Raw genomic sequence first — 27,634 nt, 5'->3', positions numbered from 1 at the left:
TCTCGCTTCAGAGTCTCTTTAAAAGCAAGGTGATAACTGCATTTATCATGAACAGCAAACTGCTTTTTGTTGTTGTTTTTTTGCACTGTTGTCTTTGAACTTGATGAGATATAACCAGGGAATATGTATATTTTCAGTACTAAATACACTGTACTCTGAAAAGGGGGGGATGAGTTTTACACAAATAACATTACTTTGGGTCAAAAGCTGGTAGGATAACTAGGGTATATGGGCAATAAGTTGTTGAGTGAAAAGTGTGAAAATAAAGCTAAGGCAAAAAGAATACAACAAAAATAGATACCTTATATACTCACGTATAAGTTTAATTGCTCAGCACAAAAATGTGCTGAAAAGTTACCCTCGGCTTATATGCGAGTCAGTGGAGCAATACAGATGGTGGAACAGGTTTTGCTGCTGGCAGAGGAGCGTAAGGGTCGTGCACTAGTGATCCTGCTCTTGCCAGCTAGCTCCCTGCTGTGACTCCCTGCTGTGGAACATAAAGGCGCAGTACTGCTGCAGTCGTACATGAAGAGGCGTGCGACCACGTAACAAATCCAACAAGCTCTTGTTGGATAGTTTCCAGGGTCCATGTGTGACAGCGGTGGGGAGGAAGTAGGAAGCCTCTGCAGGATCCACAGGCTTTCCTCTTCTTAGGTAAGTATCTCTTGTTTTCTATCTTGGGTTCGCCTTGGGTACACTTTAATGCATTATGTGCATGATTCATTAAGCTGCACTGCTAGAGCAGCGCACCTTAATGTGAAGGAGCGGCCACTATGCATGCTTTACATAGCAGCTCTCACTGTATGTAAGGAGCGTGCCTTCCTTAGATGGGAGCGTGCCTTACTATAGTTACTATGTTTAGGAAGGCTCGCTCCTATCTACGGAAGGCACGCTCTGAACTAGGGAAGGCACGCTCTTTACACAACAGCGAGCTGCTATGTAAGGCATGCATATTAGCGGCCACTCCTTCATATTAAGGTGCGCTGCTTTAGCAGTGCAGCTTAATGAATCAAGCCCATTATACTATACTTTCATTTCTGCTCTCATTTCCATGTTGTCTCCCCAATATCCCCTAAAGAGATTAAACATGATACGTGATTATACTGCCACTTATTCATAACCGCTCTCCGTACTCCAGGCAGCATTGCTATCACAGCAGGTCTGAGCTTGCAGCAGTCACATCCCTTTCTCTGCAGGATTATCCTTTGCCAAACTTTAAAGCACTGCAGGGACTGTCATTTCATTTTTCACTGGGCTGGGTAGGAATGATGGGTAAGTGTACTTTACATTATAAGTTCACTTGTTTTAAATCTAATTATTTGTAAAATGAATTACTGTGAATCATATGGTGAAGGAAACCAGGGAATAGGGCACCTGTTTACATGCTGTTCCGGTACCTTCCTAGTATACGTTACATGAAAAAGAATGTATAATTTAGCATCTCTGGCGCTGCACTCTTAAAAGGTACTGCTGCTAACCTCTTATAGGTGGGGGACCCCTTATCTCACCTGCTGCTAACCTCTTATAGGTGGGGAACCCCTTATCTCACCTGCTGCTAACCTCTTATAGGTGGGGAACCCCTTACCTCACCTGCTGCTAACCTCTTATAGGTGGGGAACCCCTTATCTCACCTGCTGCTAACCTCTTATAGGTGGGGAACCCCTTACCTCACCTGCTGCTAACCTCTTATAGGTCGGGAACCCCTTACCTCACCTGCTACTAACCTCTTATAGGTGGGGAACCCCTTACCTCACCTGCTGCTAACCTCTTATAGGTGGGGAACCCCTTACCTCACCTGCTGCTAACCTCTTATAGGTGGGGAACCCCTTATCTCACCTGCTGCTAACCTCTTATAGGTGGGGAACCCCTTATCTCACCTGCTGCTAACCTCTTATAGGTGGGAGAACCCCTTACCTCACCTGCTGCTAACCTCTTATAGGTGGGGAACCCCTTATCTCACCTGCTGCTAACCTCTTATAGGTGGGGAACCCCTTATCTCACCTGCTGCTAACCTCTTATAGGTGGGGAACCCCTTACCTCACCTGCTGCTAACCTCTTATAGGTGGGGAACCCCTTATCTCACCTGCTGCTAACCTCTTATAGGTGGGGAACCCCTTACCTCACCTGCTGCTAACCTCTTATAGGTGGGGAACCCCTTATCTCACCTGCTGCTAACCTCTTATAGGTGGGGAACCCCTTACCTCACCTGCTGCTAACCTCTTATAGGTCGGGAACCCCTTACCTCACCTGCTACTAACCTCTTATAGGTGGGGAACCCCTTACCTCACCTGCTGCTAACCTCTTATAGGTGGGGAACCCCTTACCTCACCTGCTGCTAACCTCTTATAGGTGGGGAACCCCTTATCTCACCTGCTGCTAACCTCTTATAGGTGGGGAACCCCTTATCTCACCTGCTGCTAACCTCTTATAGGGGGGAGAACCCCTTACCTCACCTGCTGCTAACCTCTTATAGGTGGGGAACTGCTTATCTCACCTGCTGCTAACCTCTTATAGGTGGGGAACCCCTTATCTCACCTGCTGCTAACCTCTTATAGGTGGGGAACCCCTTACCTCACCTGCTGCTAATCTCTTATAGGTGGGGAACCCCTTACCTCACCTGCTGCTAACCTCTTATAGGTGGGCAACCCCTTACCTCACCTGCTACTAACCTCTTATAGGTGGGGAACCCCTTACCTCACCTGCTGCTAACCTCTTTTAGGTGGGCAACCCCTTACCTCACCTGCTGCTAACCTCTTATAGGTGGGGAACCCCTTACCTCACCTGCTACTAACCTCTTATAGGTGGGGAACCCCTTACCTCACCTGCTGCTAACCTCTTATAGGTGGGGAACCCCTTACCTCACCTGCTGCTAATCTCTTATAGGTGGGGAACCCCTTATCTCACCTGCTGCTAACCTCTTATAGGTGGGATAACCCCTTACCTCACCTGCTGCTAACCTCTTATAGGTGGGGAACCCCTTATCTCACCTGCTGCTAACCTCTTATAGGTGGGGAACCCCTTATCTCACCTGCTGCTAACCTCTTATAGGTGGGGAACCCCTTACCTCACCTGCTACTAACCTCTTATAGGTGGGGAACCCCTTATCTCACCTGCTGCTAACCTCTTATAGGTGGGGAACCCCTTACCTCATCTGCTGCTAACCTCTTATAGGTGGGGAACCCCTTATCTCACCTGCTGCTAACCTCTTATAGGTGGGGAACCCCTTACCTCACCTGCTGCTAACCTCTTATAGGTGGGGAACCCCTTACCTCACCTGCTGCTAACCTCTTATAGGTGGGAGAACCCCTTACCTCACCTGCTGCTAACCTCTTATAGGTGGGGAACCCCTTATCTCACCTGCTGCTAACCTCTTATAGGTGGGGAACCCCTTATCTCACCTGCTGCTAACCTCTTATAGGTGGGGAACCCCTTATCTCACCTGCTGCTAACCTCTTATAGGTGGGAGAACCCCTTACCTCACCTGCTGCTAACCTCTTATAGGTGGGGAACCCCTTACCTCACCTGCTGCTAACCTCTTATAGGTGGGAAACCCCTTATCTCACCTGCTGCTAACCTCTTATAGGTGGGGAACCCCTTATCTCACCTGCTGCTAACCTCTTATAGGTGGGGAACCCCTTACCTCACCTGCTGCTAACCTCTTATAGGTGGAGAACCCCTTATCTCACCTGCTGCTAACCTCTTATAGGTGGGGAACCCCTTACCTCACCTGCTGCTAACCTCTTATAGGTGGGGAACCCCTTACCTCACTTGCTCCTAACCTCTTATAGATGGGAGAACCCCTTACCTCACCTGCTGCTAACCTCTCATGGGTGGAGGAATCCCCTTATCTCACCTGCTGCTAACCTCTCATATGTGAGGGAACCCCTTACCTCACTGGCTGCTAACCTCTTATAGGTGGGGAACTGCTTATCTCACCTGCTGCTAACCTCTTATAGGTGGGGAACCCCTTATCTCACCTGCTGCTAACCTCTTATAGGTGGGGAACCCCTTCCCTCACCTGCTGCTAACCTCTTATAGGTGGGGAACCCCTTACGTCACTTGCTGCTAACCTCTCATAGGTGGAGGAATCCCCTTACCTCACCTGCTGCTAACCTCTCATGGTGCATATAGGTGTAGTATATGTTAAATTCATGATGGCTGCTAAAGGCCATCCTATAAGCCTACTAGGTCTCATTCATGGATGGTTTGATGATGGTTAACAGCAAGCTCACTGAAAATTGCCTGACTTTCCACATGCCAGAAGTAGGAAGGAGGTACAGTTGAGGGTATTAAGAAAACCACAGCACACAGAGTCTGAGGATCGGTTACCTCCCTCAATGCAAATACAATTTTAGACAGCTCTAATTTTAATGTGCATATTTTTTTGTGCATATTTATTTTTTTCTCCATGCTCAATGCAGTGCCTTTGGGTAGGATGGAAACTGTCATACTGCTCATTCATTTTGCTGTTTTATCGCTACACCCTCGTTTTCTCCTGCTGGTCTGGTTCTTATTGCTCTTAATGAAGTTTTTTTTGGGGGGTGAGGCTATGTTTTTTTTATTGATGCCCTTTCCTGTATTGTTTTTCATTGCAGCTGGTTTAAGTTTTGGAGCTTTGGAAACGTAGCAAGTCTTTAGCTGGGTTCACACTCCCATATCGGACTGGACCAGCATTCATCCAAACAGATCCTATTCAAGGCAGTAGGATCCGTTCATATCTATCCGTTCAGAGCGGAACTGAAGGCTCTGCGAACATGATTTGTGGATATGGACAGCACGCAATGGATGCCTTTGGAATCAATGAAAGTGTATGAGAACGAGTTCACTGCAGGGGATAAGCACTGGTATTCAGAAGCATGGGGCTCCTTATTGGATTTCCTCAGACCAATGAGAATCCTTTCCCGAAGGAAGGAGGGTTCCCATTGATCTGTTGCAAGCCAATGGGGAGCACCATAATGCTTATGCTAGGGCTCTGATTTGTATACCAGCAGTTCTCCCCTGCAGTGGATCCAAGTGGCACTGGAACCCAATGTGACAGCAGCAGGTGGACCCGATGGCTGCTAGCAGCAGCAAATCAAATGCACACCGAGTTGGCGCTCAGTAGTCAATTGACAGGCAGACTATTGGGCCAATCAAGGTGCGGGGATAGTGTCCTTTAAAGTGATTGGCCCCGCAGGGGCTCAGGGCAGGACGAGTGGAGCTCTCGTCATTGCCAATTAGCAGGCATAAGTTTGTAGCGCTCTCTATGCTACTCTGATGAGGCACGCTAACTTTGATAATACATGGTAACTCTGATAAGGCATGTTAGCTCTGATAGGGCACATTAACTTTGATAAGGCATGCTATTTGTTATAGTGAATCAACCCCATAATGTGAACAAGGCTTTAGTTAAATTTGTGCATAGGTATATCGAGTACTGGTAATAGTACAGGCTTTCAATTTCAACATGGAATTTTTTTTATGGGGTTGTAGGATTATTACTGTTGCTTAGTGAATGTCAAAATAGTTGTCAGTTCTTTTTTCTTTGGTTTAGGGCATATTCACACTATGATGTGTTTTACATTGCACTTGAAGGCAACTCATTTATCTTTATGCTGCAGTGGGGTACAGAGGCAATGCCATCATAGTGATAATATGGTTTACATCCATACACATCTGCTCACAGTTATAGTATTTGCGATCCATGCAATTAAAAAATGTGGTGTTTTTTTCTCCCATCACAAATCACAGTCACAAATGTTCCGCAATTTCGCAGGTCATACGAAAATCGCTCCAGAAATGTGGTAGTGGGAAACAAGTGAAACCGTGATCACATTTCACTGTGGAAAAGGACCCTTAATCTTTATTTAGGAGCAGTAATTTTACAATAACAGAAACACTTGTGGTAGAGGCAACATGTATAACAGCTTTTCTTTTTTGCTAAGTGAATCAATGTTATAGACCTAAGTAGAAAAACGGAAAACGGGCTGGCCACTCAGGATATATGTTTAGAAAAAATGGAGATAGCCTTTATTAAATTAATCAAACCTCAACTGCTCTATAGATAAAAACTTTAAAAACAACATAGTAACGTTGCAGGGGTCGACCTCCTATAAGAGCATGCATAACATACCACTCACCTCACCAGCAACCATACACGGCCGTATCTATGGCTACGTATGAACACTATACTATGCAGGTAGTGAATTCAGTCACTATGTTAATTATAAGCAGCAGTTTTCCTTACTGCAGATAGCTGGAAGCATAAAGCATGGCCTTAGTTCATAATTTCAGGAAGCATAGAAGCACATATAGGGGTTGATTCACTATAACATAGCGTGCCTTATCAGAGTTGACATGCCTTATCAGTATTAACATGCCTTAATCAGCTTTAGCATGCCTTATCAGAGTAGCATAGTTAGCGCTACAAACATGTCTGCTAATTGGCAATGACGAGAGCTCCACTCTGATAAGGCATGGTAACTCTGATAAGGCACGTGAACTCTGATAAGGCATGCTATTTGTTATAGTAAATCAACCCCATAGTCTGGAAAGATAGCACGCTGTGATAGCTGGGGGGGGGGGGGGGGTTGGACTCAATAAGAGGCAGTTCAAACCCTCGGTTTTCTTCCCCAATCGCCGCTACGGGTAAGAGTAGGGGTCACGCGCCTATGAGCGTGCACTTCCCACGAAGCGTATACATGTCCAGTTAGACTTGAAAGTTGTCTAGCTGGAGGACTAGACAGAAGTGACTAAAGAGGAACTGTAGTGGAAATAACATAATGAATCAAAGTTTTTTGTTTGTTGTTTTTTTTTTTTACAATATTTATTTAAAAAAAATATTTAGCCAGTGTTTTCCCACTGTAAAATCTTTCCTGACCTCAGTTTACATTCTGTGCCATAGGTGTCCTAGTCCTCTCAGGTGATCTCTGAAGATTGTTTGTTTATTGTGAGCCCTAAAAATATACCTGGTTTCCCAGAATGCTTGTGGGGTGGGGTTTCATCTAAACAGGCAAGGCTGTGATATCACTGGGAGGGCAGGGCTACATTACCAATATACTTTAGACAGTGTGGTCAAAATAAAGGAAAAATCTCTATCTCAGGTTCTTACTAAATAATACATTTCTCTATCTGTTTTCAGTGATGTTTTCTCTTCTGTTTGTGGTGACCTTTAAAACCTTATTGCCGTGCATATTATGATGAATTGCAGTTTTTTTGACCAAAGCCATAATGATGTATTAATTATTTACATGCCTTTGTCTGTATTTCCTCACAGTCATTCAGTCTAATACAGACACTGCACACACAATTCATTTTCCCTGTGTCACCTCTATTTTTACTCACTTGCACGCCTTTCTTCTCAAACCAGGTCATTCTCAAATGCAGCATCTACCCTCTGCTGTAATTATGATGGTTTATTATTTGGAGCACACCTTAAAATCACTTTCTAACACACTTAAACCTCTTCTATCTTCCCCCCTGTTAGGCCTTCAGCACAGACACTAACTTGGAACCTGATAGCTGATGTTTAAAGCTGTACATTTTTCATGGAATCATTGTAACAAGCTGGTTTTGTCCAGCTGTAATCTCACATAGAATTTTTACAAGGATGTAAGATCAAAAAAGTACAGTGGGATGCGAAAGTTTGGGCAACCTTGTTAATCGTCATGATTTTCCTGTATAAATTGTTGGTTGTTACGATAAAAAATGTCAGTTAAATATATCAAATAGGAGACACACACAGTGATATTTGAGAAGTGAAATGAAGTTTATTGGGTTTAAAGAAAGTGTGCAATAATTGTTTAATCAAAATTAGGCAGGTGCATAAAATTGGGCACCACAAAAAAGAAATGAAATCAGTATTTAGTAGATCCTCCTTTTGCAGAAATTACAGCCTCTAAACGCTTCCTATAGGTTCCAATGAGAGTCTGGATTCTGGTTGAAGATATTTTGGACCATTCCTCTTTACAAAACATCTCTAGTTCATTCAGGTTTGATGGCTTCCGAGCATGGACAGCTCTCTTTAACTCACACCACAAATTTTCAAATATATTCAGGTCTGGGGACTGAGATGGCCATTCCAGAACATTGTACTTGTTCCTCTGCATGAATGCCTTAGTGAATTTTGAGCAGTGTTTAGGATCATTGCCTTTGTTGAAAGATCCAGCCCAGGTGCAGCTTCAGCTTTGTCACTGATTCCTGGACATTGATCTCCAGAATCTGCTGATACTGAGTGGAATCCATGCGTCCCTCAACTCTGACAAGATTCCCAGTCCCTACACTAGCCACACAGCCCCACAGCATGATGGAAGCACCACCATATTTTACTGTAGGTAGCAGGTGTTTTTTTGGAATGCTGTGTTTTTCCTTCATGCATTATGCCCAAATAACTCAATTTTAGTTTTATCAGTCCACAACACTTTTTTTCAAAATGTAGCTGGCTTGTCCAAAAGTGCTTTATCATACCTCAAGTGGCTCTGTTTATGCTGTGGGCAGAGAAAAGGCTTCCTTTGCATCACTCTCGCATACAGCATCTCCTTCTGTAAAGTGTGCCGAATGGTTGAACGATGCACAGTGACTCCATCTGCAGCAAGATGATGTTGTAGGTCTTTGGTGGTGGTCTGTGAGTTGACTCTGACTTTTCTCACCATTCGTTGCTTCTGTTTATCCAATATTTTTCTTGGTCTGCCACTTCGAGCCATAACTTCAACTGAGCCTGTGGTCTTCCATTTCCTCAATATGTTCCTAACTGTGGAAACAGACAGCTGAAATCTCTGAGACAGCTTTCTGTATCCTCCCCCTAAACCATGCTGGTGAACAATCTTTGTTTTCAGGTCATTTGAGAGTTTTTTTTTAGACTCCCATGTTGTTACTCTTCAGAGAAAATTAAAAGAGAAGGGAAACTTACAATTGACCCCCATAAATACTCCTCATAATTGGATTCACCTGTGTATGTAGGTCAAGGTTCACTGACCTTACCAAACTAATTTGAGTTCCAATAATTAGTTCTAATGGTTTTGGAATCAATAAAATGACAACAGTGCCCACATTTATGCACCTGCCTAATTTTATTTAAACAATTATTGTGCACTGTCTGTAAATCCAATAAACTTCATTTCACTTCTCAAATATCACTGTGTGTGTCTCCTATATGATATATTTAACTGACATTGTTTATCATAACAACCAACGATTTATACAGGAAAATCATGATGATTAACAAGGTTGCCCAAACTTTCGCATCCTACTGTAGCACTCCGGAAACCAAGAGTAGTCTTTTTTATCTTTAATATTCAAAATTGTGAACAGTTGACAAGAAAAGTCTTCAGTAGTGATAAATACATCCATCCAATGACAATAATATGCAAATTAGGCTCACGGAAGACTGGAACTATATAAGGCTTGTATTTTTCTTTTAGGTGACAATACCGCCTTGTTTTGGTTTAGGCAACCCTTCTTCAGGCCTTATAAATACAATATAGCTCTGAGTAACAGATCATAAATAGACAAAAAATTAGATAAATAGGGTACAGCTGGACAAAATCAAGCCAGAAACCCATAAGTGAAAGCAGCGGATGGCCTGATCAGCTGTAAACTCCCATCAGGGTCATCAGACTGCAGGATTTCAAGCCTGACCAGGACCAGTGCTTATGGAGATTAAATAGTTAGGCAGCAGGTGGGACACCATAAGCTAGTGACATAAATATATCTGTCTTTAATGCAATCTGACAGCAGATCACTTGTTCATGTATTTTAGTCAAGAGACAGAGTATTTACTAATTTGTGCATGGATTCTAGTTACGTTACAAAGTTAATGCATTGGAGAATGGCTACTAACATGTTTATTACACTAATATCTAAGATAAATATCTTATGAACGTTTTAGTGATAGTTATTAATGTTCTATTGAAACTTACATATTTCTGTGTCCTAATCAATATTTAATCTTATTAAAGAGACCTGGTCTCATATGTAGTGATATCTGTAATTGCACGTTTGATTAACTATAACAGTACTTTTCCAGCAGGGAGGCCATGTGCTTTTATCACATTTGCTTTATGTTCCTGCAGAAAATCCAGCAGTTCTCTGAGGGATCAATGTTTGGACATGGATTGAAGCATCTCTTCCATAGCCGACGCCGTTCCAGAGAACGAGATCATCAGACCTCTTCAGAACCCCAGGTTACCTGCTCAACCCCTGGTCCTCAAACTCCACATGCATGCACAGCTGCCCCTCTGTCTTCTTCTGACCACGACTCTGCCGATGAAAAAGAGCGATCTCCAGAAATGCACAGAGTGTCTTATGCTGTTTCTTTGCATGATCTGCCAGCACGTCCAACTGCCTTCAACCGTGTGTTACAACAAATCCGCTCACGCCCTTCTGTAAAGAGAGGGTCTGGACAGTACGGAGGTGGTCGACGAAGCAAGAGTGGACCCGGAGACACAGCACATCATCACCATCACACACAGTTACGTGGAGGAAGTCCTCACCTTCCCCGCCGACCTGCACCAATGGATGGCGGATTAGCTGCAGTGTTGCACCATCATCAAGGCAGGCCACGTTCTTCCTCTACAACTGATACTGCATTGCTAGCTGGAAGTGACACAGCTGGTACTGGCAGCATTGTACATGAGGATCAGGAACGAGCATCAGAAAAGGTATAAAAACTTCACGTATAAAATTATGGTTGCACAATGAGCAAGAGAAAAGGAGGGGGGAAAACAAGAGTCAGGGAGGATATGATGTCAGCATTAGCTTGGCAAGATGGCCACTGCCTAGAATAGGATTTTCTGCTTTTACTTTGTAAAATTCACAGTAATCATTACGTGGATAGCACAATACATCTGTTATGTAAGTAGAAGTAGTATTTATCTACTTATATATGTGTTTTTTTTTCTAGGTTAGCATGGGTGTCGCTTGTTCTTTAAAGTGAATCTGTAACAAAAAAAAAAAATCAGCCCCTGGGGGGTACTTACCTCTTCACCCCATTCTCTTCATGCTCTGGGATCCAGCGCTGGTGCCCCCCAGATAAACAGCAAACAAACCTGTCGGCTGTTGCACAGGCGCAATAGCGTCTGCAGTATTTACCTACCGTGCTTCTGCACAGGTGCAGTAATGGCAATTCTGGTTGGCTCTGGCAGAAATAGCTGAGCCCGATCTGGTCCGCTCTACTGCGCAGGTGCGAGTCTCCTGCGCAGGAGCACGTAAAAGTAAATATTTACATGGGCACTGTTCAGGGGCTGTCAGCGCTGGATCCTGGAGGGTGAAGAGGACGGGAGAAGCCATTAGGATCCAGAGGCTTCCACCTCCCAAGGTAAGTACCCCCTGGACCCTCCAGTCAGCATCAGCAAGCCCCTCAAAGCTGGCCAGTCGTAGTCAACTAATTCCAACTATAAAACACTTTCCTAGCAGAAAATGGCTTCCGAGAGCAAGAAAGGGATGAAAGGGGAATTTCTTATAAGTGAGGGTCACACTGTAGTCACTTACATACCTGATATTTAACTCAGACAGAGAAAGAAAAAAAAAGGAACACAGCATAGTTATTTGTGTGCTAAGCACTGTACATACACATGTCTATCTCATCATGTCACGTCACTTCGGGTATCCTTTAAACAACATAAACTGAGAACAAGTCCCTAAGTGAGCTTAACTGTGTGAAGGTGGCCACACACCCTACAATTTTCAATTCAAGAATTGCAATCAATTTGTCTGATTGATTGTAACATTTCTAAAATGTGACCAATGTACCACACACAAGTGTTAATTTTTTTCCCCAATTATGATAAAAATGACTGGAAATGCTGAGAAAATTGCTAGGGTGTGTATATTCATAAACTGACAATCTAACACACACCATGCGATCTTTAGAAAAATTGAACAAAAATTTCCTGCATTCCGGATCTATAAAAATTGGGAAAAAAATGGTAATGGAAATCAGATCAGATTTTTCAGCCGAATGAAAAAAAAAAGCTTTCGATTTTTTTTTTCCGGGAGATCCGATCATCTTTATCGAATTGCCGTAAAATCGGATCATTTTATTGTATCGTGTGTGGCCCCCTTTATACAGAGTGGAGATTAGTAAAAACCCCTCCTTACATGAAAATGTCCACTAACTCAGAAAGAAAAAGAAATTAAGCCTAGGTAAACTGGAATCTGTAGATCAGTTAGCTGTTAGCCGGATGATTAACTGGTAGCTATGGTCTTTAAATGATTTATTCAATTCTCTCTCCTTGGTTCAGTGGAGATTTGTTTGTGAGCAGCATTATTTGCTCATCAGTAACAGAGCTTTGACAGTGTGATGTGGGAGAAGAGTGATCATGACATTAGAATAGATAGGTATGTCTGTCTTTACTTCAGCGAGGATAGGGTATGAGATTACACAAGGTAGGGAAGAAGAGTTTGGGGTTTTTTTTATCAGTGCCAGACTAATTAGCAATAAATAATTTAGATTTTCATGGTCACCAGGCTACAGTTGTAACATTAGCTGTGCTAGTGTCTCTTGGTTTCTTTCTTTCATTTTTAGTTTTTTGTGTACACAAAACCAGACTATAGTACATACGGTAGTTTTGATAACCACATTGTACTGTGGACATAGGAGAGAGGGCCCAATTACTGGCAACTAAATTAATAATATGGATGGAATGTCTGGTATCGAAATGTTAGAAACACTAAGCCCAGTTTCGGTAAAACATTTCATAAAGCCGATTCCTTCTCCACTCTCTACAAAGCTATGTGTAATAATGGAATAGTAATAGAATCCCCCCTGAATCAGTGGTCCTCAAACTAAGGCCCGCGGGCCGATTGTGCCCCCCCCCCACCCCCCGAGACTTTTTCATTGGCCCCCAAACACAAAATGTATAACTTATAGATGTGGCCCACTGCACCTTTTAACCACTTCACTACCCTGGTAATTTTTACAGTTCAGCTCAGCTGTGATCACTTTGGCAATAACTTTATCAATGATTATCACAACTAAATGATCTATATATTGTTTTTTCCAGGACAAATAAGGCTTTTTGTGGCTGATATTTGTTATTAGTAATTACCTTATTTTCTATGCATTTTAAAAGGAAAATTAGGAAAAAAGTGAAAAAAAATACACAATATATCCACTTTCATTGATTAAAGCTTTACTGTAAACAGTTCTATTGTACATTAAACCCACACAATGGCCTCAATTCACTAAGATCATGCTGGAGATAATAAGGCAAGAGAAAACTTACCTCCACACAGTAAGAGAGTTATCTTATCTCTTCATTCCTTACGTTACGTCCTCTGTAGTTAAGTTACCTCCTCTGTAGTAAAGTTACCACCATTGTAGTTAAGTTACCTCCTCTGTAGTTATTTTCACAGGCAGTTAATGACCAGCCTGTCTTTAACTCTGGAGTTATTATAAGGATTAAAGAGTTAACTTAAAGACAGAAGAGTTAACTTTAGGTTTGCCTGAGGTAAAATGTTTCCTGAATACTACATGCCTTATCACCATGGTAACAACTCTAGAAGAGTTATTAAAGTCAGGAGATAAGCTCAGTGAATTGAGGCCAATGTATTTGTCTATCCCTCCTGTTTATTTAAACAGTTCATTTGTGTTGATAATGTATTAGAGGTAACAATTTAAAATGTATACAATCTGCTACTGTCTGCTCCTGGAATGTGTATTTTACATTTGCTTACTAATTAACTCTGCCATTGAATTCCCTGGGAGGAGGAGAGGGGTTTGCTGTCATTATTTTACAACTCTGTAGTGATGTTATCTGGTCAGAGATAAATAAACAGTGTTGTGTATGATTTTGTAGGAAGGAGAGAGCAGAGACTTATTTTCATGTCACAGGGACAGCAAGTGGTTAATATCGGCGGCTGCATATAGAATAGTAGTGCTGATACCACTCTTCCACATACTGTAGAAGCCAGCGAGCAATCATTCGCCGGCTTCCAATCCAATTCTGCATCAGGTGACACTGCTTTCCAACTGGACGGAAGATTGTCACCTGAGTATGCTTCACTGTCTGGTGCACAAAGACGTACTTTGGGCGCCGCATGACTGAATGGCTGCTGCTGGGAGTTCTCCTCCAGGCATGATTGGGGGGAATCAATACCTAGATTCAATTTAATGTTTTTCAACATAATTTTATGTATGTTCCGGCCCCCCAGCAATCTGTTGACCCGGCCCTTGACCAAAAAAGTTTGGGGACCCATGCCCTAAATACTTTTAACATCTCTGAATTCAGTGGCAGTTATGTGACCGCTGCTGAGCTCCATGAAGTTCTAATTCCTGGACCTGTCAAGCTTCACAGACAGGTGGGAGGGGCAGCATGGCTGCGCTACCACTCACCATCTTCTCCCTATCAGGAAAAGGGAGGAGGTTTTGGCTGGCCTTAAAGTTTTAACCCATATTTCAGGGGTGTCATTCTCAATCACGTAAAGGGCCAAAATCTGAAAACATAGTCTAAGTTGCTGGCCAAATTGCTTATTAAAATATAACATTTATTAAACAATCTGCAACTAAGGGGCGTACTATAGCGAACATGGGGGGCCAGCTCCTCTCCCCTTCTGCAGAGTAGCTCAGTGGAGCAATTTAATACTTACCTGCACCAGTGCTGCTTTGCCAGAAAAGGATCAAGATGAAATGTGAGCCAAGGCAAGGTGTTAGCCTTCACTTCCCCTATAGTCTTTTTTTGTAAGCATTTTAGTAAGGAGGCTTTTCGATCCATTTCAGCCCCTTACACACTCCGAGGATTTCTGGTTCACCATAAGCTTGCTGGGCAATCTGTAACTCTGTGTTTTTAAAACATATATTCATTACAATGTTTGCAATTTTCTCTCTGTAAACCATAGTTTAAAGTGACAATGACTGACTTGGTAGAAACTGGGGGCCAGATTCAGATATCTATCTATCTATCTATCTATATATATATATATATATCTATCTATCAGGAATGTTAGTAGTGCTTTTGCAGAGACGATTTTTCATGTATGTGGGGTGTTGGTGAATTCACTGTGTGCGCGGTTGATATTGGTTCTTGTGGTGTAGCGGAGAGGGGAGCACTATATTGTGTGTAAGGGTATTAGAGGTGATCTTTTGTATATAGGGAGTGTTGGGGGGGATAGTTTATTGAGGAGTTTGTTAGTGCATTGGGTGTAGGGGGCAATAGTATTGTATTGTATGTACAGTCTGTAACGATTGTGGAATTCTCTCCGTGGTCAGCGCACAGGATGTGCGCTGACACTGCCGAAATCCTCCACAAGCATATAATTTGAGAGAACCCAGCAAAAGGTGCAACGCACCTGTAGAGGGAAATTACTGTCGGCAGATGGAGCTGTGGAGTGCAGAGGAACAGATCCTCTGCCCTGCCACAGACGCCAGACAGGAATTGTACGAAGGGAAGAAACGCAGGGCAAGATGGCCCTGAAAGAGAGAGAGCAAAGCGACAGAGGGTATGTGTGTCCACCAATCTAGTCGCCGACCTGCGACGATGAACACACAACCATGAAGATCAGGTGAGAAGGCAATCGCAAGAGATGGCAATTGCTAACAGCAACACAAGACTGAATAAGCACAGATGAGGAATGTATGTATGTCCACCAATCTAGCCGCCAACCTGCGACGGTGGACACACAACAGAGGAAACCAAGTGAGAACACAATCGCAAGAGAAGTGATTGAGAATGAGCACAGAGACAGAATGTATGTATGTGCACCAATCGCCAACCCGCGATGGTGCACACACAACAGCAGAAACAAAGTAGGAACGCAATCGCGGGAGAGGCGATTGCCAGAGGTGACACAAGGCTTAAGCAAGACAGGGACGAGAGTAGCAAAGGCACAGCAAATCATACAATGAGAAGATAAGGAAAATAACAAACGCTAACTAATCGCGAACACCGCACTCATTCGCAACAGCGAACGCGTTTACAGCGCGGTCTCCGCGTGTTAAGCACAACAGAGACAAGCACGCCTAACTAACCCCCACCTGACAAACACGAAACAGAGAACACGAGCGCTTGCTTAACGGTTACCTCATCGAGCCTACAGCAAGCGTTCGTATCAGACAAGACAGACAGACGGACGGAAAGTAGGATAGGAAAGATCCACTGCTCTTTCCGCCAGAGCGAGTGCGATCCAGGTAAAGTAACAGAGCTAGCAGGATCCACTGCTCTTACCGCCAGAGCGAGTGCGATCCAAGTATAGAAGCCGAGTTAGCAGGATCCACTGCTCTTTCCGCCAGAGCGAGTGCGATCCAAGCAAGACAGACAGATGAGATAGCCGGTGGCAAACGCTGCTCCAGCTATACTCCAAGAAAGAGATCAGAAGGATCCACAGCCGCTACCGCTAGCGACTAGTGTAATCCAAGTAAGACAGATAAAACAGAAGGAGCTACCAGTAACAACCGCTGCCCTGGTTAGCACCCACAAACAGACAGAACGATTTCCTGACGACCACCGTTGGCGACAGGACAATCGCAACAGAGAGACAATACAGACAAAACAGATAAGCAGGCTAACTGCACTAGAGAGGCTGCCTAGTGCAGTCCCCAGAATTACTCTAAGCTAGCTACAACAATCCAACAGGAAAGGCTGACACTCCAGGAGTGATTTAACAAACCGTTATGACCAGCGAAGCCTTCTGGTCAGCAGCAGGCTTTTATACTGCCAGCCCTCCAATGAGACAGCTGAGCAATTTGCATATATGCAAATTCCTCCGCAAAGCAACTCTGAAAGTTGCAAGATGAAGCCAGGTCTCTTTTCCAGAGACCTGCATCTCTCAGACATAAGGAATGGTCAAACAGCTGGCTGCCTGTGCAGCCAGCTGAGCGGATCATTACACAGTCCTGGCCAAAAGTTTTGAGACTGTCAAAAATATTTGTTTTCACAAAGTTTACTGCTAAACTGCTTTTAGATCTTTGTTTCAGTTGTTTATATGATGTACTGAAATATAATTATAAGCACTTCATACGTTTCAAAGGCTTTTATTGACAATTACATGAGATTTACGGTATGCAAAGAGTCAGTATTTTCAGTGTTGGCCCTTCTTTTTCAGGACCTCCACAATTCGACTGGGCATGCTCTCAACTTCTGGGCCAAATCCTGACTAATAGCAGCCCATTTTTTCATAATCACTTCTTTGAGTTTCTTAGAATTAGTTGGTTTATGTTTGTCCACCTGCCTCTTGAGGAATGACCACAAGTTCTCAATGGGATTAGGATCCACATAGCCCATCCCAGAAGGGGCACAAATTAAGATTAATGGTAATTTTTCATGTCTTACAGCGAACGTTTTATATTTTTTAAAATACCCATGTGGGATGGGTTATGTGGGCCAAACCTCGAGACCCATACGAGTGAGGATTAATGAACACCGTAAAAACTTTAGGCTTTACAAGAAATGTTATAATAACCTGGAAAAAATATTGATTCTCCCATTCACTTCTTTGAATCCAATCATACGGTCAGTGACTTACGTTGGTGCGTGCTGGAGAAAGTAACCATGGCAGATGGAATGGATAATGAAATGGCCCTTCTACGAAGGGAGAGCAGATGGATCAGTAGGTTGGAGACTCTGGTCCCCAATGGACTTAATGAGGAATTTAGTTTAAGATGTTTCTTATGATGTATGTCAATTCTGATACTGTCACTTTAAATCTCTCCTGAATCTCTCTAAAGGTGGCCATACATGGTACAATTTTTCAATTAGATAATTTAGTTCGATTATTCTGTTAGATCGAATATAAAGATTTTTCCAGCATGTCCGATCATTTTTCCCGAAAAAACGGGATAATCGTTCGAATTTCTTGATCGAAAAAAAAAATATTTTCAACTTTCATTCAATTCGATCATTTAGATCGAATAAACAGGAAAATCGAACGTTTTTATTGTATCGTGTATGGGCACCATAACTAAGATTGTGCCCGCCCCAGAGAGGTGTGTTTTATTACAGTGTATTTGATTTATATGTGAGCATGTGCTCAGTGTGTTTTAGCATTTGATAAAGGACTTTCTTGGATGACCTGAAGCCTTATTAACAAGTATTGAACCTCTTTCCTCTTTCCTTGAAGTTTTTGACGATCCTATAAATTGTTGATTTAGGTGCAATCTTAGTAGCCACAATATCCTTGCCTGTGAAGCCATTTTTATGCAACGCAATGATGGCTACATGCGTTTCTTTGTTGGTCACCATGGTTAACAACGGAAGATCAGTGATTTCAAGCATCACCCTCCTTTTAACATGTCAAGTCTGCCATTCTAACCCAGTCAGCCTGACATAATGCTCTTCAGCCTTGTGCTCGTCAACATTCTCACCTGAGTTAACTAGGCGATTACTGAAATGATCTCAGCAGGTCCTTTAATGACAGCAATGAAATGCAATGGAAAGGTTTTTGTGGGATTCAGTTAATTTTCATGGCAAAGGAGGACTATGCAATTCATCTGAACACTGTTCATAACATTCTGGAGTATATGCAAATTTATAAAAACATATGCACCAACTTTTCTAATGTCCAATATTTTTGACAGTCTCAAAACTTTTGGCCAGGACTGTAGTAGTGTTGCTGGAAGGGGGGTTAGTTGTGCTGTATTATGTCACTGCTAGGTGACAGAGCTGCAACTGTGTGGATGTCAGTAATGCTGTGTATTAAATCTTAGGGGTATAAATGGTTTCTATTTGGGTAGTCAGTGGTGCTGCTGAGGGTCAGTTGTACATTGTGCCATGTGTAGGAGCTTATACTGTATATGGTTCTCTAAATGGGGTTGTTAGCGCTATTGGAGTTCTGTATGTGGGGAAGTGTGTGGAGTTTTAAGTGGTGTTGCATGTGGAGGGTGGAAGTGGTGTTAGTGGTGCTGTGTGTCTGTTGGATAGTTGTTTAGATAGTTTGTTGAGGTAGGGGGATCATGTTGCTTGTGGTGGTATTAGTTGTGCTGTTTGTAGAGTGTAGTAATGGTGCAGCTTGTAGGGAGTCAGTGGCGTTGCATGTGGGGTATGCCAGTGGTGCTATGAAACTATGGGGTGTCAGTATTGTTTTGTCATGGAGCATGTCACTGGGACTTTGGTCAGGTGTCAGAGAGCCATGTAAGCTGGTCACAGGCCCCTATTGGGAAATTGTGCATATTGGAGACACTATAGTGAGCCAAGTGTATGATTTGGATAAAGAAGGTAGCTGTGCTTATCCTACACAGACCATACATAGGGGAATGGGAGGTGCAAAGGTATGTGGCCAAACCAAATGAAAATGAACAGTAACCCTTGCACGCAAAGCTTACACTTGCAGCCACGCAGAACACACTGCAATTACAACTGCCAATTAAAGTGAAGAATCTTAGTTCTCCAAAAATGCTGCAGCGTTCTCAAAATGAAGTCAACATACCTCGTCAAGGTTCCTTCTTTAGGATTGGTCCACTCATACCAGCATACAAGCATGCAAGCAGATAATTAATGCATGCAAGTTGACATTTAGAGCATGAGCAACTGGGGTCTTTAACTACTTAACGACGCCCCACGCCAATGGGCGTGGTCGCGGCGGCAACCCCAGGACCGCCTAACGCCAATTGGCGTCAAGTCCTGGGGCTGGGATTTTCAGGAGATCACGCGCAAGTTGTGCGCGCATCTCCTGCTTGAGTGGCGGAGATCTGCCCCGACTTCAGTCTGTTAGATGGTGAAATCACTGTCTTTACACAGTGTACAGCGATGCGATCAGCAGCAGCGCTGTACTGGGGACAGCCGTGTGACACAGGTGTCCCCCTGGGGGACTCAGAAACGATCCGCTGTGATAGGCTGAAGCCTATCACAGCCGATCACTGTGATAGGCAGATGGAGGGAGGGAGGGAGGGAGGGTAATGTGAATATGAAAAAAAAAAACTAAAAATTTATAAAGAATGACACAGAAAATATTTGTTTATAAACAAACAAACAAACCTGGGGGTGATCAGACCCCACCAACAGAGAGCTGTTGGTGGGGGGAAAAGGGGGAAGGGGAATCACTTGTGTGCTGTGTTGTGCGGCCCTGCAGCTTGGCCTTAAAGCTGCAGTGGCCATTTTCATAATAAAAGGCCTGGTCTTTAGGGGGGTTAATCACTATGGTCCTCAAGTGGTTAAAGTGTACCCGTGGCGATATGTGACATGAGATAAACATGTGCTTGTACAGTACTAAACATATTAATAATCAGGGTGTTTTACTTGATTTATTTTGCTGCCTGAAAGAGTTAATTTCTAGGCATGGAAGTAACCGCTTCTGTCTTGTCGGTACCTTGTCAAGAATATAGTAAACATCTCTGATAAGCTAATTACAGCCATAAAAGTTTTCCTGGCAGAATACAACTTCTGAGGGCAGGGGGAGATAAAAGAAAGGAACTATTGACCTTTTTATAACTGTGGGACACGTAATAGGCTGCCACTGATTAGCGACAGTAAAATGTTCAACCTATTTTTTAAATGTTAAAATATAAAATAAAACCCTGGGGTACTTAAAAGAATACTGTAGGGGGGTCAGGGGAAAATGAGTTGAACTTACCTGAGGCTTCTAATGGTCCCCCGCAGATGTCCTGTGCCCCTGCAGCCACTCACCGATGTTCCGGCCCCGCCTCCAGTTCACTTCTGGAATTTCAGACTTTAACCACTTCGCCCTATCTGGACGGATATATCCGTCCAGATGGGCACTGCTACTGCAGCCGTGTGGTGCGCGCGATCGGGCGCGCGCTCCCGCTGCCCCCCGATCAGTGAATGGGAATATAATTCCCATTCACCGATCTAAGTCTCCGGCAGAAATGCCGACGCTTTCTCATCAGAGAGCGTGGTATTTCTGCCCCCAGGAAACATCACCTTCTTCTTATAGTTCCTAAATGCGAGATCGTTCGCATCTAGGAATTTTTTGAATGTGGCCATCTTGTGGCCAAATAGTAAACTGCACCCACATACCTAAATTAAGTAAAAAAATACATTATATTAGATCTAAAATTAGCTATTTACCTCCCAAACTAAAATTACCCAAATACATTTTTGTATTTAAAAAAAAATAAAAAAAATTAAAATTAAAAAAAAAAAAAAACTACATAAATAGTTACCTAAGGGTCTGAACTTTTTAAATATACATGTCAAGAGAGTATCTTATTAATTTTTTAAAATTATAAGCTTATAAATAGTGATGGCCGCAAATTGAAAAAATGCACCTTTATTTCTAAATAAAATATCGGCGCCATAAATTGTGATAGGGACGTAATTTAAACGGTGTAATAAGCGGGACAAATGGACACATAAAATGCATGGGTTTTAATTACTGTAGCATGTATTAATTTTAAACTATAATGGCCAAAAACTGAGGAATAATGATTTTTTTCCATTTCTATCTTAAAGGGAAGGTTCAGGGAAACGTTGAAAAAAATAAAAATCCATATCCACTTACCCGGGGCTTCCTCCAGCCCGTGGCAGGCAGGAGGTGCCCTCGCCGCCGCTCCAGAGGCTTCCGGTCGTCTTCGGTGGCCGACCCGACCTGGCCAGGCCGGCTGCCAGGTAGGGCTCTTCTGCGCTCCACGGACGGGCTCTTCTGCGTCCCACGCGGGCGCGCTGACGTCATCGGACGTCCTCCGGGCTGTACTGAGCAGGCGCAGTAGTTCTGCGCCTGCGCAGTACAGCCCGGAGGACGTCCGATGACGTCAGCGCGACCGCGTGGGACGCAGAAGAGCCCGTCCGTGGAGCGCAGAAGAGCCCAACCTGGCAGCCGGCCTGGCCAGGTCGGGTCGGCCACCGAAGACGACCGAAAGCCTCTGGAGCGGCGGCGAGGGCACCTCCTGCCTGCCACGGGCTGGAGGAAGCCCCGGGTAAGTGGATATGGATTTTTATTTTTTTCCACGTTACCCTGAACCTTTCCTTTAATCTTCCTGTTAAAATGCATTTACAGTAAAGTGGCTCTTAGCAAAATGTACTACCCAAAGAAAGCCTAATTAGTGGCGGAAAAAACAAGCTATAGATCAATTAATTGTGATAAGTAACGATAAAGTTATTGGCGAATGAATGGGAGGTGAACATTGCTCGGATGCTTAAGATTTTCGACGCTTTAGGCTGAAGTAGTTAAAGTCTGAAAACCACTGCGCCTGTGTAGCCGTGTCCTCGCTCCTGCTGATGTCACCAGGAGCGTACTGCGCAGGCACAGGCCATACTGGGCTTGTGCTATACACTCCTGGTGACGTCAGTGGGAGCGAGGACACGGCAACGCAGGTGCAGTGGTTTTCAGACTTTAAAGTCTGAAATTCCAGAAGTGAACCGGAGATGGGGCCAGAGCATTGGTGAGTGGCTGCGCGGGCACAGGATGTCTGCAGGGGACCATTAGAAGCCCCGGGTAAGTTCAACTCATTTTCCCCAAACCCCCTACAGTATTCCTTTAAAAATGTCATTTTTAGGAGTTGGAGGATAAATATAATTGTTTATCCAATCAGTTTATTTTCACCTTCCGGTTCACTTTAACCTTTTAATAAGGGGAACGGACACAAATGCATCCAACCAGCCATTCAAGGAGCTACAAATATCAGACAGTTTGAAGTTTACCCTCTAGGTACAAGGAAATCAGTATACAAAAGTAAAAGTAGGGTACAACAGTGTTAAAGGCAAAAAAATTGAGTGCATCAGGCCCTAAGTTAGATGAGTGTTAATTGAGCTGTGTGAAGCAGTCCGGCCTTGGCATGTGTTACTAGTGCGTGTCACTATTCTACCAGCTGCTGTCCTTTTGCTTTTTTCTTGGCAAAGCTACCATGAGAGGATCAGTTTTACTGCATTAACTTATGCAGTTCAGCTGAGGATCTCTTGCAGTCTTCACTACCTGAGTGGCATGAGAGATATTATAGTGTAACTACTGTGTAATCGTTTTTACTTAAAGCATAGCAAACAGAGATTGTTCTAACAATTAATAAAACATATGTTTTGAATATGCATGCCGAAGTGGTTTGTTTTGTTTCACAAGGCATCTGCCGTTATGATTCACAAGTCCTTATCCCATCTGTCAGCATTTGAAGTGGAGATCGTGCATAATCACTGCATGTAATATTAGACAAATAGCTACAGCCTCACAAATTGCCGAACTGCCACTGAATACAGACCTGTGTTGTAAACACTATTATTTCTGTATTGGCAAGTTACAGCATGGCTTTCTGAAGATACAACTTTATAGTGTGTTACTGAATTCTGGATGAGGGATATTTGATATTCAGTTTTGACACTGAACTCTTGTGGTCTCAAAGCTCCCTGGCTGGTTTGTGAGAAGCAGTGTTGCTATTATGAATCTATGAAGATGTGAAACCACTTTATGAAGTGACATGGCTGAGGTGGTATGGAATGCCCACATGGAACATAGTAACTGCAGTATCTTATTCCTTCACGTTCCTCTGCTTTGCAGCTTTCATGTTATAAGATGCTCGTGGGTGCACAGTAGTTACATATTTAAGGTGTGCAAGTTTTCGTAAAAAAAAAACTTTTTGGGTTTTGTTTTGGATGGAATGGTAAAGAGTTATCAAGATGTCATTGCTGCTTGAATTCAGGCTATTAGGCTCAACACACACCATACAATCTTGGTTGTTCATATAGTATAACAGCTACCAAAACAATTCTTTCAAAGTATTTTCAGTCTGTTGGCCCTTATAATACATATACCGTATTTGATAAAACTGAACAACCACGATTGTATGGTGTGTGGAGCCTTAAACCCTATAGAGAGTTCAGACTCAAGCTATCTGATGAGTGTATCTGATGACAATCTGCTAGCAGCCCTGTGGCATTTTGGACATTTGGTTCAGTTGAGTTGTCTGTCCTTTAGAAAGTGTAGGGGAAAGGAGAAGCAGGAGGCTTCCCACAATTCCTGGGGAAAAGGTAGTTGGTCAAAAAATTCCACTCTAGCCAATTGCTTGTCTTGCGAGTTTTGATGGAGGCAGGAGATGGAGGATGCATGCACAAACTGACAACCAAAACCATCATGAAGGATTGTTTTGGCCATCAGATGTTTAATGTCCGTAGGTTCATTTAGATTTTACCCTGACAGTCCCAGAAATTAATTCACTCTTATTTGCTTATTTGTTTTTTTTTTTTCCAAATCCTTTATTGAAAAAGAGGTACAAACAGATCAACTGACACGGTACAATAAAATATCATCATATGGGGTTCAAGTCCATCATGTCAAGTACAGCAGAATCCTCTCAATTTGCATACAAAAACCATACGTTAATAGCAAAAAACTGATCATAGCGAAAGGTTGGGGTTAGGTTGTATGAAAACCTCTAAGATATTTCACCCTCCTTGTCACTAGTATATATCATAAAATCTTTGGAGGATGGCAGCACCAAAAATTTAAGTATCTGGGGGTATTCTTGACCCCCAAATATTCATCTCTTTTTGAAGCAAATTATCCCCCTTTATTTACAACCATCTCTAAACACCTTAAAGACTGGTCAACTTATAAGGTTGGCTGGCTAGGCCGCAGCCTGGCATGTAAGATGATCCTTTTACCTAAACTGCTGTATTATTTCAGGACTTTGCCCACCCTCCTTCGGAAGAGTCAACTAGCTCAACTCCAATCCCTTCTTAACAAATTTGTATGGGACAATAAACCCCCTCGCATCCGTTCCAAAATATTATATCGGCATAAGCTTTCTGGCGGGATAGGCATGGTCAACTTATGGCTCTATTATTTAGCTGCCCGTACCTCTCAATTATTGGACTGGAACCAAACGGTGGATCCTCCATTATGGTGCCAGTTTGAAGCAGGCTCAATTGAACCTTATCATTTACCTACACTAATAGCCTCTCCCAATAAGCAGATAGTCTCCAAAATTCTCCCTCTTAATACTATTGTAGCCCAATCCCTCAAATTATGGTTTCTCACTCAAGCCCAATTTCAATTAGCCCCTATTTTGTCTACTCGGATATCCTTTTTGGGTAACCCAGATTTCCTCCCAGCCCTAGAAAACCCCCAATCTTTCTCTTGGTGGAAAGACCAAGGTTTAATCACAGCCAATAAATTTTGGATAGCTGATAAGTTTTCATCTTTCTATCACTTTCGCTTCTCTAGATCTATTCCCGATGAAGAAATGTTCCACTATTGCCAAATCAAGCATTATTTTCAGTCATTATACAACCCTATCCCACAAGATCCCCTTAAACCTTTCGAGAATATGTACTATAACCAAGGCCGAGGCAGAGGCTCTATCTCAAAAATTTACCTACTACTGATTGATACGGGCACTGACAGTAAATTGCCTTATATGTTAAAATGGGAACAAGACCTAGGAGAACAACTGGATCTAGGCACCTGGGCAAAAATTTGGTCAAATGTGGCTTCAACTTAAGCCTCCAATGTCTTAAAGGACACTGCCATTAAGCTTATGCTTCGCTGGTACTTTACCCCAATGAAACTGCATAGGATATTCCCTACAGTCTCCTCCTTATGCTTCCGTAATTGTAATAACAATGGCTCCCTTTCCCATATCTTTTGGGACTGTAGGGTCGCTCAAGAGTTTTGGGATCAATGGAACGAGCTGGCCTCTAAGATATTCTCTTTGAATATTAAGATCACCAAAAAGCAAGCCTTATTATTTTTCCCGAACCCAGTAATTTTAAAGAAATATCAGAAACTATATAGATATTTGGTGTTATCAGCTCTCTGGGCCATAGCTCTGAAATGGAAAACTGCCACTCTTTCCATTGCCCTGATCTCTGACAGGATGAACAATATTAAACTAACTGACAGACTATTTTATGCCTCAATTGATAACCTTGATAGATTCAACTCTATCTGGGATCCATGGTCTACTTATTGCGAGAATTTAAATCCGAGCACCTAGAGCTCTCTTCTGAATGCTTTTCTCTTTCCTCCTTCTTATCTTGCTATGATTGCCGATTGTATGACTTGTTATGATGGTTTGTACCTGACTTGTCAATTGACCATGTTATTTGCTAAACTTGAATAAAGCCTTTCTTTGTTAAAAATCTTTGGAGGGATTAGCTTCTACTGCTAACGTAGCAGGGTTTTAAACAGAACATTAACTGGTCCGGTTCAGGGTAGGGACAGGGGGGGTTTACAATACAGAGTCAAGATTTTTGGGTGTATACATGACAAACACCAGGAGGGGTATGATGGGGATACAATCTGTTATTTCTCAGGGGCCTCTTTGCCACTATGATATGGCTTCTCTCAGCTCTTCTGATTCTCTATATACAGACTATAAATTCCAAGTCTTGGAAAACAGCTCTTGTTTATTTATGAGAAACATCCTATCTCTCTCTAGACTTTGGATCTGATCTAGTTCCTGGATCACCAAGGTAAGGGAGGGTATGGTGGTTTTCCCCCAGAGTCTAACCAAGACTGTTTTGGCCGCATTTAAAATGTGTCTGACGACAGATTGTTTGTAGGCTTTCATTTTCCAGTTGTGCATATTTAACAAATAAAACTGGCATGTAAAAGGTGTGTCTCTGTTTGTCATTTCTCTGATCGTTTTCTCAACCATTTTCCAAAAATGAGAGAGTTTATTACAGTTCCATAGGATATGTATCAGGGATCCCATCTCAGATTTACAACGCCAGCAATCAGGGTCTTTGAGTGGAAAAATCTGACTAATTCGTAAAGGCGTATAGTACCAACGTGCTATTATTTTATAATTGATTTCTTGGATGCGGACTGCCACGCTAGATTTATGTGCAAAGATGCACATGTTAGCTCTCTCCTTCTTGGAAAATCTGGGATCCATGGTCTACTTATTGCGAGAATTTAAATCCGAGCACCTAGAGCTCTCTTCTGAATGCTTTTCTCTTTCCTCCTTCTTATCTTGCTATGATTGCCGATTGTATGACTTGTTATGATGGTTTGTACCTGACTTGTCAATTGACCATGTTATTTGCTAAACTTGAATAAAGCCTTTCTTTGTTAAAAATCTTTGGAGGGATTAGCTTCTACTGCTAACGTAGCAGGGTTTTAAACAGAACATTAACTGGTCCGGTTCAGGGTAGGGACAGGGGGGGTTTACAATACAGAGTCAAGATTTTTGGGTGTATACATGACAAACACCAGGAGGGGTATGATGGGGATACAATCTGTTATTTCTCAGGGGCCTCTTTGCCACTATGATATGGCTTCTCTCAGCTCTTCTGATTCTCTATATACAGACTATAAATTCCAAGTCTTGGAAAACAGCTCTTGTTTATTTATGAGAAACATCCTATCTCTCTCTAGACTTTGGATCTGATCTAGTTCCTGGATCACCAAGGTAAGGGAGGGTATGGTGGTTTTCCCCCAGAGTCTAACCAAGACTGTTTTGGCCGCATTTAAAATGTGTCTGACGACAGATTGTTTGTAGGCTTTCATTTTCCAGTTGTGCATATTTAACAAATAAAACTGGCATGTAAAAGGTGTGTCTCTGTTTGTCATTTCTCTGATCGTTTTCTCAACCATTTTCCAAAAATGAGAGAGTTTATTACAGTTTATTACAGTTCCATAGGATATGTATCAGGGATCCCATCTCAGATTTACAACGCCAGCAATCAGGGTCTTTGAGTGGAAAAATCTGACTAATTCGTAAAGGCGTATAGTACCAACGTGCTATTATTTTATAATTGATTTCTTGGATGCGGACTGCCACGCTAGATTTATGTGCAAAGATGCACATGTTAGCTCTCTCCTTCTTGGAAAATGTGAC

At 42.8% G+C, this 27,634-nt stretch overlaps 1 protein-coding gene across 2 annotated transcripts in view; it reads left to right on the top strand.

Annotated features, from left to right (window-relative positions):
- The window catches only part of TMCC2 (transmembrane and coiled-coil domain family 2), a 98,967-nt gene that overhangs the window by 11,769 nt on the left and 59,564 nt on the right, over positions 1 to 27,634 (top strand). For both annotated transcript variants that reach the window (XM_068269581.1, XM_068269580.1), the window contains exon 2: positions 10,050 to 10,637. In XM_068269581.1, the coding sequence (XP_068125682.1) occupies positions 10,050 to 10,637 (588 nt within the window). The remainder of the gene's footprint in view (positions 1 to 10,049; positions 10,638 to 27,634) is intronic.

This window comes from Hyperolius riggenbachi, chromosome 2, assembly GCF_040937935.1.
Source record: "Hyperolius riggenbachi isolate aHypRig1 chromosome 2, aHypRig1.pri, whole genome shotgun sequence".
Lineage (NCBI taxonomy): Eukaryota > Metazoa > Chordata > Amphibia > Anura > Hyperoliidae > Hyperolius > Hyperolius riggenbachi.
This window is presented reverse-complemented; position numbering and strand designations above follow the sequence as displayed.